This window comes from Geotrypetes seraphini, chromosome 17 (assembly GCF_902459505.1).
Source record: "Geotrypetes seraphini chromosome 17, aGeoSer1.1, whole genome shotgun sequence".
In the NCBI taxonomy this organism is placed as follows: Eukaryota; Metazoa; Chordata; class Amphibia; order Gymnophiona; family Dermophiidae; genus Geotrypetes; species Geotrypetes seraphini.
The window spans coordinates 9,850,416-9,865,809 of record NC_047100.1 but is presented as its reverse complement, the minus strand read 5'-3'; the positions used below and the strand labels follow the sequence as shown (position 1 = coordinate 9,865,809).

At 42.7% G+C, this 15,394-nt stretch overlaps 1 protein-coding gene across 1 annotated transcript in view; it reads left to right on the top strand.

Moving 5' to 3' along the window:
- NUP210 (nucleoporin 210) overlaps positions 1 to 15,394 on the top strand; it is a 199,431-nt gene that overhangs the window by 15,572 nt on the left and 168,465 nt on the right. The window contains exons 3-4 of the mRNA XM_033925716.1: positions 3,637 to 3,768; positions 13,334 to 13,430. Coding sequence (XP_033781607.1) covers positions 3,637 to 3,768; positions 13,334 to 13,430 — 229 coding nt within the window. The remainder of the gene's footprint in view (positions 1 to 3,636; positions 3,769 to 13,333; positions 13,431 to 15,394) is intronic.

The window sequence follows — 15,394 nt, the reverse complement described above, 5'->3', positions numbered from 1 at the left end:
TAAACCTCTATCTGCACCCTGTTATTCCCTTTGCTTCCAGGAAATCATCCAGTCCCTTTTTGAACCCCAGAATTGTACTCTGTCCTATCACCTCTCCGGGAAGCGCGTTCCAGGTGTCCACCACCCTCTGAGTGAAGAAGAACCTCCTTGCATTCGTTATGAATCTGTCTCCTCTCAGTTTTTCTGAATGACCTCTTGTTTTAGTTGTCCCTGCTAGTCTAAAGAATCTGTCCCTCTCCACCTTCTCTATGCCTTTCATGATTTTATAAGTTTCTATCATGTCTCCTCTCAGTCTCCGCTTCTCCAGGGTAAAGAGCCCCAGCCTGTCCAACCGTTCGGCATATGAAAGGTTCTCCATACCCTTTATCATCCTCGTTGCCCTCCTCTGGACCCTCTCGAGTATTGCCATGTCCTTCTTGAGGTATGGCGACCAGTATTGGACGCAGTATTCCAGATGTGGGCGCACCATTGCTCGATACAGTGGCAGGATAACTTCTTTCGTTCTGGTAGTGATACCTTTTTTGATAATGCCCAACATGTCATTGTATAATAAATTATCTCCAGAACATCTGTATCCACGGTTTTTTGTTTTAATTATTTTTGAAGTTACATTGTTATTCTTTTATTACTTGACAGACCTTTAGATACCTACGTGGTATAAATGTGCATGAGTCGAGTCTTTTTCATTCGAAAGGAAGCTCTGGAATGAGAGGGCATAGGATGAATTTAATTGGTGGTGGGCTCAGGAAAATAAAACCAATAGGAGAAAATATTTTTTTCACTTATAAGCTCTGGAACGTATTGACAGAGGATGTGGTAACAGCGGTTAAAGTTGTTGGTAAAGGTTTGGACAAGTTCCTGAAGAAAAAAGTTCATAGTCTGACATTGAGACAGACATGGAGAAGCCAATGCTTACCCTGGGATCAGTAACCTGGAATGTTGCTACCATATGGGGTTTTTTCCAGATATTCGTGACCTGGATTGGCCACTGTGAAAACAAGATACTGGACCAGATGGACCATTGGTCTGACTAAGTATGGCTATTCTTGTTTTTATTATATCTGGGATCATATTTTTGTTGAAATGATTAGTGTAGCATGGTATACAAAATTAAGAACTTCAGAAAGATGTACCTCATATCCTTTTTGACCACACCAGCCAAGAATTCATCGAACATAGTTGTTGCCTGAAAAAAAATAAAGCAATCTGTCCATATAAGTCTCAAAAAGGGTCACAACTATAATTTTCTCCTGTTGGCTTTCGGTATCTTTTGTAAGGTTAAATTAGGTCAGCGTGGCCATCGTGAGTTATAAGCAAATTTATGGAGCTCCATTTTATATAGAACACAGATATCGGACTTGAGGCACCAGGCCTGGTTATTCTCGGTTCCATTCGCCTTTTATTCTCTGTTCTTATGTCTGCTAACAAAGATCAGTAGCCTAGTGACTTGTCCAGGGTCACAAGGAGCTACAGTGGGTTTTGATCCTGGGGAAATGAGTCCAATTCCTACTGCAGCTCCTTTTGACCCTGAGAAAGTCACTTAGCTCTCTATTGCTATTATGAGCCCATTAGGGATAAAGAAAGTATATGCATAATGTATACAGTGCCTTTGAAGTAGAGAGTTGCGCGGGGACAGAAATCCCACCCATTCCTGCCAGGATCCTCTCCGTCCCCGCCTGTCCCTGCCAGAATCCTCTCCATCCCCGCCTGTCCCCGCCAGAATCCTCTCCGTCCCCGCCTGTCCCTGCCAGAATCCTCTCCGTCCCCACCTGTCCCTGCCAGAATCCTCTCCGTCCCCACCTGTCCCTGCCAGAATCCTCTCCGTCCCCACCTGTCCCTGCCAGAATCCTCTCCTTCCCCGCCTGTCCCCGCCAGAATCCTCTCCGTCCCCACCTGTTCCTGCCAGAATCCTCTCCGTCCCCACCTGTCCCCGCCAGAATCCTCTCCGTCCCCACCTGTCCCCGTCAGAATCCTCTCCGTCCCCACCTGTCCCCGCCAGAATCCTCTCCGTCCCCACCTGTCCCTGCCAGAATCCTCTCCATCCCCGCCTGTCCCTGCCAGAATCCTCTCCATCCCCACCTGTCCCTGTCAGGATCCTCTCCATCCCCACCCATCCCCGCAAAGAATTACCTCCATCCCTGCCCGTCCCCATAAAAAGCAGCAATTACTTCTGGCAGGATCATCAATGCCACAGTTTCTTTTGTGTTTGCGCTGCTGTTTTCCTTGTGGAATCTCTTTGGTGGAACCCTTTTTTTGTTTTCTGTTCAGGTAATTAACTTATAAACCCCCTCTTTTACTAAGGCTGACGTGTCCATTATATTATATGAACGAACCCTGCTTCCAAAGCCTTCCATCCCCGTGGGAGTCCCATTGGCTAGAGGGGGGTCCCTGTGGGAGTCCTGTGAGCGAGAGGGGGGGTCCCCGTGGGAGTCTTGTGGGTTAGGGGGGATTCCCGTGATCCCCGTTCCCGTGCAGACCTCTACTTTGAAGTACCTTCTGTTTTCGTAGACCCGGCTGTTTCCTTTTATTTTTTCAAGAACTTTTGTTTTTAATTGAAAAGCTACCTGTTTTAAGTTTCTTGGTTTGTTTGTTTGTTTATACAAAATCCCCCCCCCTCCCGATTATGAGCCCATTAGGGATAGAGAAAGTACATGTATACAGTGCTGCATATGCCTAGTAGCACTATAGCAATGATTAGTAGTAATACAGAGCCTTTCTAAACTACCTGTGTTCTCTAGAACTTATCATCTGCGCACTACCATCAATACTAGTCAACCTTCTCCATCTTTGTAATTGCTTTAACAATTATAACCAGCTTCTTATTTTGTGAACCTCTCTGAACTATAACTGGCTATGGATGGAATAGAAATATTGAATAATGTAGTGTAATCTCCGGAATAACAGTGTTTAGTCAGATAAGTACTAATGTAGCTGTCTATATCATCTGGGGGTGAAACTTATACCCAATAAATCAGCTAAAAATACCTGTGTGCTTTCATGAAGTTAAGCTGGAGGTCTGCACAGCGTAGGGGCATGTCCACTCTGCTGCCTCCCCACACTCACGTCCACAGTAGGAACAGCATCATAATCGTCCCCCTTAACCCCCCCCCCATGTACCTTAAATTCTCAATTGTTTTACTTATAGCACTGACGCTGCAGAAGTACATCCCTTGAGGTTTGCTCTGGAGCGTGCCCTCTAACATGGCAGGGGGGTGGGCAGGAGATTGTGATGCTGCTCGAACCACCGACAGGGAGGAGGAGAGGATTACATCAATTTTTTTTGTTTTTCTTCTATGGATGTTTTCTCATAAATCTGGGGGTTTTATTTAAGGATTTTTTTTTTAACCTAAATTTCTCAACTTATATACTCGACTATATGAGGGGTTAATAAGTATAAGTACATAAGAAGAAGTTTTAGAAATTGCTGTCTCTCTCTTTTTTTTTTTTTTTACCATTTTTCCCTCTTCCCATATGAAAGCGTACTCAATTTGGTTCCTATATGCATTAACATTGAAGAATGAAAGCTGTTCAGATATTTTTACAGTGGGTATAGGCTATCATCTTTGCTCAGATGGTTCTAAGGACAATGATATTGCATGCTAATCTAATCTACTTATTTGTACATGTCTGTTGAAGTGACTGGTCAAGTGCTTCGTTGTGATGCAATTGTTGATATTATCAACGATATCCAGATCGTGTCCACAACAAGAGAACTTTATCTTGAAGATTCACCACTGGAGTTGAAAATTCAGGCTTTGGATTCTGAAGGTAAGAGTGATGAAGATTCTGCACATCTTATATATATATTGTTAATTGAAAAGTTATATACTGCTGCTAATGACTGGGGGAGTCAATTCAGAGTGGTTTATCTGAGCTTTGTAATGGTGTTACAATGCAGAGTTTGCGTTTCCTGGGATGGTTTCAATACAGACATTTTAAAATCTTAATCAATACTTATGCTTTTGTTAATGTGTTACATTAATGATTTTATATTTGTGAAACAAAAAGCAAAGGTGCTGTGTGTTGAAGTAGAGATCAGTAAAAGGGAAAGGGTTGTGAAGTATAGACCCAAGGAGATTTCGAGGTGTTGTCTTTTCAAGGACATTTTGACGCATATTCTCTGGCTTGACTGGATACAACTACAAGTTATGGAAGAGGTTTTGCATAATAATTGAAAGGAGATGAATCAAAGCAATGAGAGGATAATTGAGTGGAGGAGTAGACTAATGATTATTAGAGCAGTGAACTGAGAACCAAGGAAGCCTGATCTTAGGCAAGTCACCCAACTCCATTATCTCAGGCGCAAATTTACATTCAAGTACCTGGAGTGTTTACAGTCTAACTTGTCTTGAGCTACAATTAAAGTGTGAGCTAAATCTTCCTTACTGAAGTGTCAAAAAGAAAAGAATGGTTTCAGATATCATAGTTGTATCTGTTTGGTACAAAGGGTGGTCTATGTTTCTATATTAGTAATGTGCGTGCCAATAGTAGAATGATGTGGGAACTTGCTACCTAGTTACATTATTGCTGAAAGTTCCAAATAGGACTTGGAGAAGGGAAAGGATACTGCAAATGAAGGAAGGATTACGAGTCAAATGAGAGATGATTCTTAGTTGGATCATGTGAAAAATTGCAGGGGGATCTTATGAGATTGGACATCAGAATGGCAGATGACGTTCAATGTGAGCAAATGCAAAGTGATGTATGTGGGGAAAGGTGAACCTGAACTTATAGCTACATGATGCAAGGTTTTATGTTGGGAGTCACTGTCCAGGAATATGATCTTGGTGTCATTGTTGAGGATACATTAAAACCCTCAACCCAATGTGCAGAGGTGACTAAGAAAGCAAATAGAATTTTAGGAATTATCAGGAAAGTAATGGAAAACAAAGATGAAAATGTTATACACTTCCCTCTCCGAATCTGCGGTTTCAGCATCCACGAATTCGGTTATTCGCGATTTTTAAAACAACAAAAAAAAACCATTTAAATTTTTTGGGCTATTTTAAGCCCTGTAAGCCCCCCTTTAAGCCTTATCTGGTGATCTAGCGGGTTTTCGGGGCAGGAGCAATCTTCCCACGCTCCTGCCCCGTGCAGATCTCACAGGAAATGGCTGCCTTGAGCTCCCGTAGTCTCTCGAGCCATTTCCTGTGAGCGATATATTTTATTTGCGCCTTTTCAAATAAACCACAAGAATACACTTGTATGTAGAAAATATGATTATCATTAGATAATAAGACAAATCAAAATAAAATAAATCAGATAATCATTAAAGTTTAGGCTAATACCATCACGACCAGCGATTAAAAAAAGCCTGATGTGGCTTCGTAAAAAGGGGGCCTAAATTAATTGCCTAACTTAAGGCACCATTTATAGACTATGCCCCAAAAAGGTTATAAAAATTTGACAAAAAGAGAATAAAATTCTCTGGCTGATGTCATAGCATATTGAACTAACATACAGAGCTTGGGGTTTGGTTTTTTTTTTGTGGGTTGGTTTTTTTTTTTTAAACATTTGGCCACAGTTTTTTGTTCAATATTTGAATTGGCCTGTTCCCAAAACCAGCTATGTTTGTGGAAGCTGTGGCGTATTATGTCTTAGAATGCAAGATCAAACAAAAAATAGTTTAATATTGATATTAGAGATCAACTCATTTGTAATTGGTATTTACATGAAACACATACAGTTCAGCAACTAATGTTCTGGATAAGTGTGTTAGAAGCTTTTCATTCTTGAAAATTTTTGCAGTCTTAAGTATTCTTAAAATTGTTTACTTCATATGTTCAGTTCATCTTTTAATAAAATTAAGATCTATGCAAAGTTTAATTGTGGATTAAGAATTGGTTATTAGATAGAAAACAGGGTAGGGTTACATAGTCATTTTTCTCAATGGAGGAGAGTAAACAGTGGAGTGCCCGAGGGGTCTGTACTAGGACTGGTGCTATTTAACTTATTTATAAATGATGTGGAAATTGGAACGACGAGTGAGGTGATTAAATTTGCAGATGACACGAAACTGTCCAAAGTTGTTAAAATGCATGCGGATTGTGAAAATTTGCAGGCGGATCTTGGAAATTGGAAGACTGGGCGTCCAAGTGACAGATGACCAAGATGACCAGTGACCAAGATCCTTAAGGTCCATATCTCAATTTAACCTCAACATTCCTTCCCTAAAAAATATTGGCACACGCCGTACCTCAATTTTTTCAGTTACAGCCCCTACAATCTGGAACACTCTTCCACTATATTTAAAAATGGAAAAAAACTTAAAAAAATTTAAAAGCAACTTAAAATGTTTCCTTTTTAATGAAGCTTTTAACTGAAAAAAAAAAAAGAGGCACATTTTAGAGATTAAATAATTAATATTTGTTTTTAACTTATAACCCTCCCCCTAATTCCTTTCGTGTTTACCTTAAATGTTTCTTATTTTTATTTTATCAATTGTATTTCTTACCCTCTTTACCAATCGTGTCTATTGCATGTCTGTCTATAATTACCCAATACGTCAGCCATGTTGATCTTAAAAAGTTTGTATTAAATGTTTTATTACTTTTTTCTGTAAAGTTATTTTTATTCTGTACAACGCTTTGAAGAAACGAAAAAGCGTTTAATCAAAAATTGAATAAACTATAAACTATATAAACTATAAACTATAATGTGGACAAATACAAAGTGATGCACATTGGGAAGAATAACCTGAATCACAGTTACCGGATGCTAGGGTCAACCTTGGGGCTTAGCGCTCAAGAAAAGGTGGGTGTCATTGTAGACAATACGATGAAACCTTCCAGCCAATGTGCGGTGGCGACCAAAAAAGCAAACAGGATGCTGGGAATTATTAAAAAAAGGGATGGTTAACAAGACTAAGAATGTCATAATGCCCCTGTATCACTCCATGGTGCAACTTCATTTGCAGTATTGCGTTCAATTCTGGTTTCCTTATCTCAAGAAAGATATAGTAGCGCTAGAAAAGGTTCAAAAAAGAGCAATCAAGATAATAAAGGGGATGGAACTCCTCTCATATGAGGAAAGATTAAATCAGTTAGGGCTCTTCAGCTTGGAAAAGAGACAGTTGAGGGAAGATATGATTGAAGTCTACAAAATCCTGAGTGGAGTAGAACGGGTACAAGTGGATCGATTTTTCACTCCGTCAAAAATTACAAAGATTAAGGGACACTCGATGAAGTTACAGGGAAATACTCTTAAAACCAATAGGAGGAAATTATTTTTCACTCAGAGAATAGTTAAGCTCTGAATGCGTTGCCAGAAGATGTGGTAAGAGTAGATAGCGTAGCTGGTTTTAAGAAAGGTTTGGACAGGTTCCTGGAGGAAAAGTTCATAGTCTGTTATTGAGAGAGACATGGGGGAAGCCACTACTTGCCCTGAATTGGTAGCGTGGAATGTTGCTACTCTTTGGGATTCCGGAATCTTGTTTACTCTGAGATAATGGAATGTTGCTACTCCTTGGGTTTTGGCCAGGTATAGTGACCTGGATTGGCCACCTTGAGAACGGGCTACTGGGCTTGATGTACCATTGGTCTGACCCAGTAAGGGTATTCTTATGTCCAGAGTTTCTCTTCTGTTTTTTTCTAATAAGGGTAATTGGAGATCAACATTTGGGAAGAGTCTTAGATGAGTCAGGTTGCACACATGGTGCAGCAGATGCATTGGAAGTCAGTAACAATATCATCTAGTACTTGGTTCTTCGGGCAATGAGGCCCCATAACATGTCTGGCTGACAACTATAAGGTTGGACTTCAGTTGTGAGGCTCCAGCTAGTTTGAATCTGCTGCTGCTCTGTTATTTCTAGGCTTAGAGGGTGCCATAAGGAGGTGTCAGGTCAAAAGCGCGCCGGGACAAAGGCGCGAGCAGACAACTGAGCGCAGCGCGGAGGCGCGCGCCAAAGAAAAAGACTGTTTTTAGGGGCTACGACAGGGGATGTGGGGGGGAACCCCCCCCCCACTTTACTTATCACAGATCGCGCCGCATTGTGGGGGCGTTGTGGGGGGTTTGGGGGGTTGTAACCCTCCACATTTTACTGAAAACTTAACTTTTTCCCTGTTTTTAGGGAAAAAGTTACGTTTTCACTAAAATGTGGGGGGTTACAACCCCCCAAGCCCCCCACAACGCCTCCACAATGCGGCGCGATCTGTATTAAGTAAAGTGGGGGTTCCCCCCCCACGTCCCCCCCGTCGCAGCCCCTAAAAACAGTCTTTTTCTTCGGCGCGCACCTCCATCTTGCGCTCAGTTGTCGGCGCACACCTTTGTCTTCCGCGTTACTGTCTATGAACCCCATAAGGATGGAGGAGAAATTCAGAGGCTGGATGTGGAACTTTCATAAGAGGTTTAAGATGTGGGTTTAGTTGAACTGTCAGCTAATTAATAGTGCATACTGCAAGAATTGCATGCAAAAAATATTTTACTACATTTTATTGGCAAATAAGGCAATTAAAACAAATAACCAGTGCTCCAGAAAAACTCAATTTAAAAAAATGAAATTTTGCTTGTTAACTTTGTTTGTATTTTACGCCATTTACTACAAAGCCACTGATCAAGTTTTAATGCTGTCCAAAATCCTATATCTTTGAGCAAAGCATGAAATCTATAATAGTGTCCTCCGCAGCAAGGTTTTGATTATTCTAAGTAGCATTTATGATTCAATAGTGGTGTCAGGTTTGTTAGGATTCTAGATTCCATTCAAAAGAGATCCAAGACTATCATTATGAGTGCATGAGGCCCTGTTCAGATCTTGTCTTTATAATAATAATAATAATAGTTTATTTTTGTGTACTGCCACACCATCAGTTCTTGGCGGTTTACACAATAAATTCCAAAGTATTTAAAATACAGAGCCAGATAACAGTGTCTTATAAAAGGAAATAACACAATTCAATAAAAGATACTAACTGACAAAGTACGACCCTAACTCATTCAAACAAAGTATGCACAATACAGATTATTTATACTAAAATAGATAAGCTTCTATAAGCCTTATTCCAAAAACATAATAAAAATCCATTTATCAACCTTGGGTGCTGATTTACCTGTGGCCACTAGGAGGCACACTGGAAATTAATACATGACGCGTCTTTTCGTATCTCCTTCTCTGGCTGATAGAAACATAGAAAATATGACAGCAGATAAAGGCCGAATGTCCTATCTAGTCAGCCCATCAACAGCATCCATTATCTCTTCCTCTCCCTAAGAGATCCCACATGCTTGCCCCACACTATCTTAAATTCAGATAGTCTTTGTCTCCACCACCTCTACCGGGAGTCTATTCCATGCATCTGCCATCCTTTCTGTAAAGAAGTATTTTCTTACATTACTCCTGAGCCTTTCGCTTCTTAACTTCATCTTATGCCCTCTCCTCCAGAGTTTTCCTTCTTTTGAAAAAGACTCACTTCCTGTACATTAACACCACAGAGATATTTAAACATCTTTCAAGAAAAAAACCCAAAGAGTAATAGAAAAAAATCCCAAAATTTAACTACAAAATATTACTCACCAGAGATGGGTTACACTCCCCCCCGATAACCATTTCACAAACCAGTGGAGAAAAAGCCTCAAAAATTTCAATGCAGCAGTAAACAACTTCAATACAGTTTAGCTGCTTATGTACTATCACTGGGAAAAAAAACTTCACCATCACTGAAATGTAATTATCAAAAGGGTAATATACCCATCACTGTGCACAGGAAAAGCAAAAAAAGTTTTACTTAGCTTGGGACGATTTGTCTGAAACGCCGTGCTGTGCTGGTAGAAAATGTCTGGCCAGACTATAGATGAAAACACCACGGCACCATTTAGATGTACAATCCAGAATCCATACCCAATCCTCCAACAAGTGCCTTGTTTCGCCTCTCAAAGGGTTCCTCAGGGAATGTATCAGCTGGAAAACTTCACTCCTCTTCCATGCACACCGGCACAAGAAACGCCCCTTGCTAAAAAAGGAACTGCAGGATCCAACTTCCGGTAGCACTTCCGGGTTACAATATCATAGCAACAGCCAATAAACGGCTGTCATTCGTCCATACAACTGCCATTCATTCTTCAAACTGTCACTCATCCAAAGAATGCCACCCACTCCATCCGCTGATTAAGGCCATTAGGTCAAATAGTATCCAAAAAGAAAATCCAGCGCTATTCATGCTGGTAAAAAAGCCTCTTCACATTGCCCCTCAGTGGGATAACAGGAATGTGTTCTAGCACAAAACACACAAAATCATCAAAATCATGCCGTTCTTTGACACAATGGCGGGTCAGGATGTCAACTTCTTTTTTGTGACTGATGTTGGATGTTCAAATAACCGAGTCTTGAAACATCTGGCAGGGTGACCAATATAGGTTAACCCGCAAGGGCACGTCATCCCATACACCACTCCTCTTGTTTCACATGTTGTATAAGAGCGCAATTTCACCACTTTTCTGCCAGGAACTTGTGCAGCCGTTCCCTCTTGCATAACACCACAGCTGCACACTTTCCAGAACAAAAATGACCCACCTCTCCCTCCTCCTGGACAGTCCAAACGTCAGCCTTGCACAAGACATCATTTAAATTCCTATTACGTGTTTAAGCAATCTTACACTCTTGATCCTGAAAACATGCGACTGTTTGCATCATAGGCCAGATGTTCCTGATCTTTCTGCATAGACCCCCCCCCAAAACAAAAAAAAAAAAACCAAATCAACAACAATAACAACAAAACAGTCAATCAGGTTACGGTTTTCAGGATTTCCTCAATGAATATGCATGCTGCCGTAGGTTCTTGTGAGTCCCGAGACCCTACGGCAGCCATTTGGAAAGCAGCATGGGGCTGAGTGGGAGAGCGTAAAGCTTGCTCCTGACGTCCGCGCTCCTGATCTGTGCGCCACGGCAGAGCGAAGACTTTAAGCACCGTCTGCAAGGTAGGTGCCACAGCAGGGAGGGAGGGAACCCGGCTGGAACTGCTGGGCCCACAAGCAAGGGGTGAGTGCTGGAGCCGACAGACCCACAAGCAGGGGATGGGTGGGCAGGATTTTAAAAAGTACAGGAGGGTTGGCTTGGGATGGGCTGGCTTGGGGGGAGGTGCTGGATGGCTGGCAGCTGGCTGCATTGGGGGGGGGGGAAGGCTGTCTGGCTGGAGGCTGGCTGCCACTAGATGTGCCCTGTACCCTGTCCTGGTCTACCACAAGACCACCAGAGGGGGGGGCGGGGACAGGGCACACCATTTGGTTCAGTTTTTTCTTGGTTTTTCCTCCTCTAGAGGTGGGTGCGTCTTTTGGTCAGGTGCATCTTATGGAGCGAAAAATACAGTATATGCATGCTATTTCTGCAGAGAATCACTGGAAAAGGGAGGGGGGAAGAACTTTGCCTGGTGTTTGTTCGGAAGAGTAAATCACTAGCACAGCTTTTCCTCCTCCTGCCTGCAAACCCCCCACCCAAAAAACCCCCCCAAAAAACCAGTCCGTGCTCTCCCTGCCCAAACCAGCAAGCAGGGAGAGGAAAGGCTGATTTATTTTAATGGGTGCAGCTGTTGTGTATGCACACACAAGAGCTGGGCCTATTAAACAAAAAAAAAAACCTCCTCCCAATGTAATGGAAGTACCCCACACCTCCAACATCTAGGTATTTTTTTTAAATCAGCTGGAGGGATGTCCACTCCCTTCTGCTAAAGTCGGGGAACCCCATGCTGGGAGACTCCCCCTGATGGCAAGCTCCCCCCCAACCATGAAGCCCTGGTGGTCTAGTGGGCCGTCCCCCCTCCAACACTCTAATACCTGTTTTAGAAGACCTGTAGGAGGGATGCTCACTCCCTCCTGCCAGCAGGCCCATCTCTTCAAAATAGCAGGTCTTCCCCTTCCTGGTGCATCCTGGGATGCACTGGGAGGGGCCTAAGGCCCTGATTGGCCCAGGCAACGGAAGGCCCACCATTTTAAAGAGGCAGGCCTGCCAGCAGGAGGGAGTGAGCATCCCTGCTGTTGGTCTTCTAAAAAAGTTAAGAGGAGGTGAGAAGGGGGGGGGATGGCCCACTAGACCAGGGGTAGGCAATTCCAGTCCTCAAGAGCCAGGTCAGGTTTTCAGGATATCTACAATGAATATGTATGAGATGGATTTGCATGCACTGCCTCCTTGAGATGCAAATCTATCTCATGCATATTTATTGTGGATATCCTGAATATCTGACCTGGCTCCGGCTCTCGAGGACTGGAATTGCCTACCCCTGCACTAGACCATCAGGATTTTGTCTTGGGAGCTTGGTGTGGTGGGAGGTTTTGGGTGGGGGGGGGAGTTTTGCTGTCAGGGCATGGGAGGGTCCCCCTAATCTTGAAGCAGGAGGGAGTGGGCATCCTTCCTGCTGATCTGCATGGAGTTCGGGGGCCATCGGCGGGAGGGGAAGGGAATCGAGGTCATTCGTGGTGGTGGGTATGAGCTGTTTTATTTTCCTGTCAGTGCCTGAGCCAGTCACCGCTCAGATACTGACAGGAAAGTAAGGCTATGACAGCTTAGACTCTGCCAGTAAATATTGTAAATCAAGGGGCATTACTTTTTGAGAATCGCCTGTTGTATTTCCTCATTGTATTACCATTTAAATATTAATGATCTTGTTATACTACATTTGCATAGTACAATCGGAGGCCAGGAAGATGCTTGAGTGCATAAGGAGAATGGCCAATAGGAAAAGGAAGTGATGATGTATTTGTACAAGTCTCTGGTGAGGCCCCATTTCAAATGCAATTTTGGAGACCGCATCTTCAAAAAGATATAAATAGGATGGAGTCTGTCCAGAAGGTTGCTACAAAATTGGTTAGTGATCAGACTTAGAGACCTTAATATGTATGCTCCATAAGACAGGAGAGAGGGGATATGATAAAGCTGAGTTTCAGCAATTGGAGACTTATAAGGAGGAGAATGATTGCCAACAGCAATTTTCTGAGTCACAGTCTAAAATTGAGAAATTCAAGGAAGAATTGCGAATAAAAAAAAAACTTACAAAATTTCAGCGAGATCAAAAAGATTATTCAGAGGGGTATGTGTATCGCTGGATGAGAGAAGAATTGCTTAACTTTGTGTGAAAATAATACTGTGCACGATCAAACATTTGGGCGCACAGCCTTTTTTAAACTATAATTTCTTTTTTAAACTTTTTTTCAATTTAGTGAAAGGTATCACAACTTATAAAATCTCTAGGATCAATGCTGTGCTAAGAAACTGTAAAGTAATATTGCCAATTCATAGGCAAGTGTCATCAGGCCTTTGTAAAATACTTCTTTCATTCTTAATATTTAGTTTTTGCTTGGTTGTCTCCTTTAATTGACCTAATTTTTTGGTTTATTCGTCTCTTTTCCATAGGCAATACTTTTACTACGCTGGCAGGCCTCGCCTTTGATTGGACAATAGTGAAAGATACAGAAACAAATGGATTCTCTGATTCCCATAACACATTACGGTAAGGACCTCTTGCTGAGCTGCTTTTCCTCATGAATCTAGAATAACGCCATTCCCCTAGTCCATTTATGTATCTTTTGATTTTTACTCTACCCATTTGAAATTCAGTGAATAACTTCTATAGGGCAATTCTGCTAGCTTATAATAAACTAGTCTTTAAGCCCATTACATTAACGGGTGCTAGAATAGATGTATCTGTCTGTCTTTCTTTCTTTCTCTCTCTCTCTCCTTGGCCAATTTCTGTCTGTCTTTCTTTCTGTCTTTCTCTCTCTTTCCTCAGCTGTCCACCACCACCCCTTGCCTGTTCCCCCTGTCCAGCAGTAGCCCTTCTCCCTTCCTTTTACTTCCCCCGTGTCCAGCAGCACCCCTTCCCTGCTCCCCCTGTCCAGCAGCAGCCCTTTTCCCTTCCCCCTTTCCAGCAGCACCTCTTCCCTGCTCCCCTAGTCCAGCAGCACTCTTTACCTGCTCCCCCTGACCCTCTTCCCTGCTCCCCCTTCAGCCGACTTCCTGATGTTTTTGAACTGCTGATGCTCCTCTTCAAAGCAGCCTGCTGAGGATTGCGGCCGGCTGTAGCAAACCTCGCAGGTTGCTCTGCACCTCGGTAGCACGTTTCCTCTAACGCAATCGTGTACGTCAGAGGGAACGTGCTACTGAGGCGCAAAGCGGCCTGCGAGGTTCACTACAGCCGGCCGTGATCCTTAGGAGGCTGCTTTGAAGAGAAGCAGCGCCGTCGGCAGCGGTTGGTCAGTGAGGGCGGGAGGGGAGAGTCGCCGGCATGTTCCCTGCCTCCGTGTTCCAAAATGGAATTCGGCACGGAGGGACACAGCACGGTGGCAGTTATCACAAAACCCTAAGTGCGCATGCACGCTTAGGGTTTTATTATAGAGGATGTCATTTTAATTTATGGAACTGTTTCTAACTTATTAAAGTTTCTAACTTATTAAATGTTCAATTCATAAATGCATATATAATTCAAAGAAAAATAATTCATAATCAATAGACAGTTTCATATTCACAATTTATATAATCCTAGGAGTGTGCAGAGACAAGAATTTTTTCACAAAGTTTTCCTGATTTGGGAGGAAAGTGTGTTTTTTCCAGTCCCATTTTTTTTTTTAATATATATTTATTAGTTTTTCCAAAAATAACAATACACTGTAAGAGAACATGGTGTTCACAGAAATACATGAATACCAACAATCTTCCGAACTTCACCACCAACCAAAAACCCCGCCCGCCCACCCCCCCAATCCAGCCCTTCCCAAATAACCAGAAACATACAAAAACAGTACAAAAAATACAGTCTCCATTACAGGAACTAAGTCAGTGTAGTAAATCAGACATTAAGCAGATGACTTCGAGCTCTAGGAGTCAATGTAAGCCAGAAGGGTTCCCAGCAAAGACTAAAAGTCTGACCAAGTGGTGTATCCAAGGAAGAAATTCGTAAGCGATCCATGGAAGCCTGTTGTAACATCAAAGTGCGCCAGTGAGATAAAATAGGGGAATCTGGGGAAATCCAGCAATGCACGAGCCATAAAGCTCCGAAACCCTCTCGGGGAAGCGAGCAGGAGGCGGTCCAACGTGAACAACTTAACTGGACTAAAAGCAAAATTGTAGGTCCACATACTCCGGATATGTCCTTGAAGCTGTTGCCAAAATGTTTGCACCTTCACACAGGTCCAAAACTGATGTCCAAGAGTAGCAGGAGAGTGGGAACATTTAAGGCACTGAGCTGAAGTGCACATCTTTGCCCGAAACATATATGAAGGGGAGCGATAGAGACGCAGCAAAAATTTGTAGTTCATTTCAATCAATAATGCACTAAGCGTCACACGAGCTGTTGCAGAGATCGCTCTCTTAATCATAGGGGCGGTAACCACACAAGCCAGCTCCAAGGACCACTTAGTAGCATAGTTCTCGTAGGAAAGCTCGCCCACACTCTCCTGAAGGTGCCGGCAATGGAAT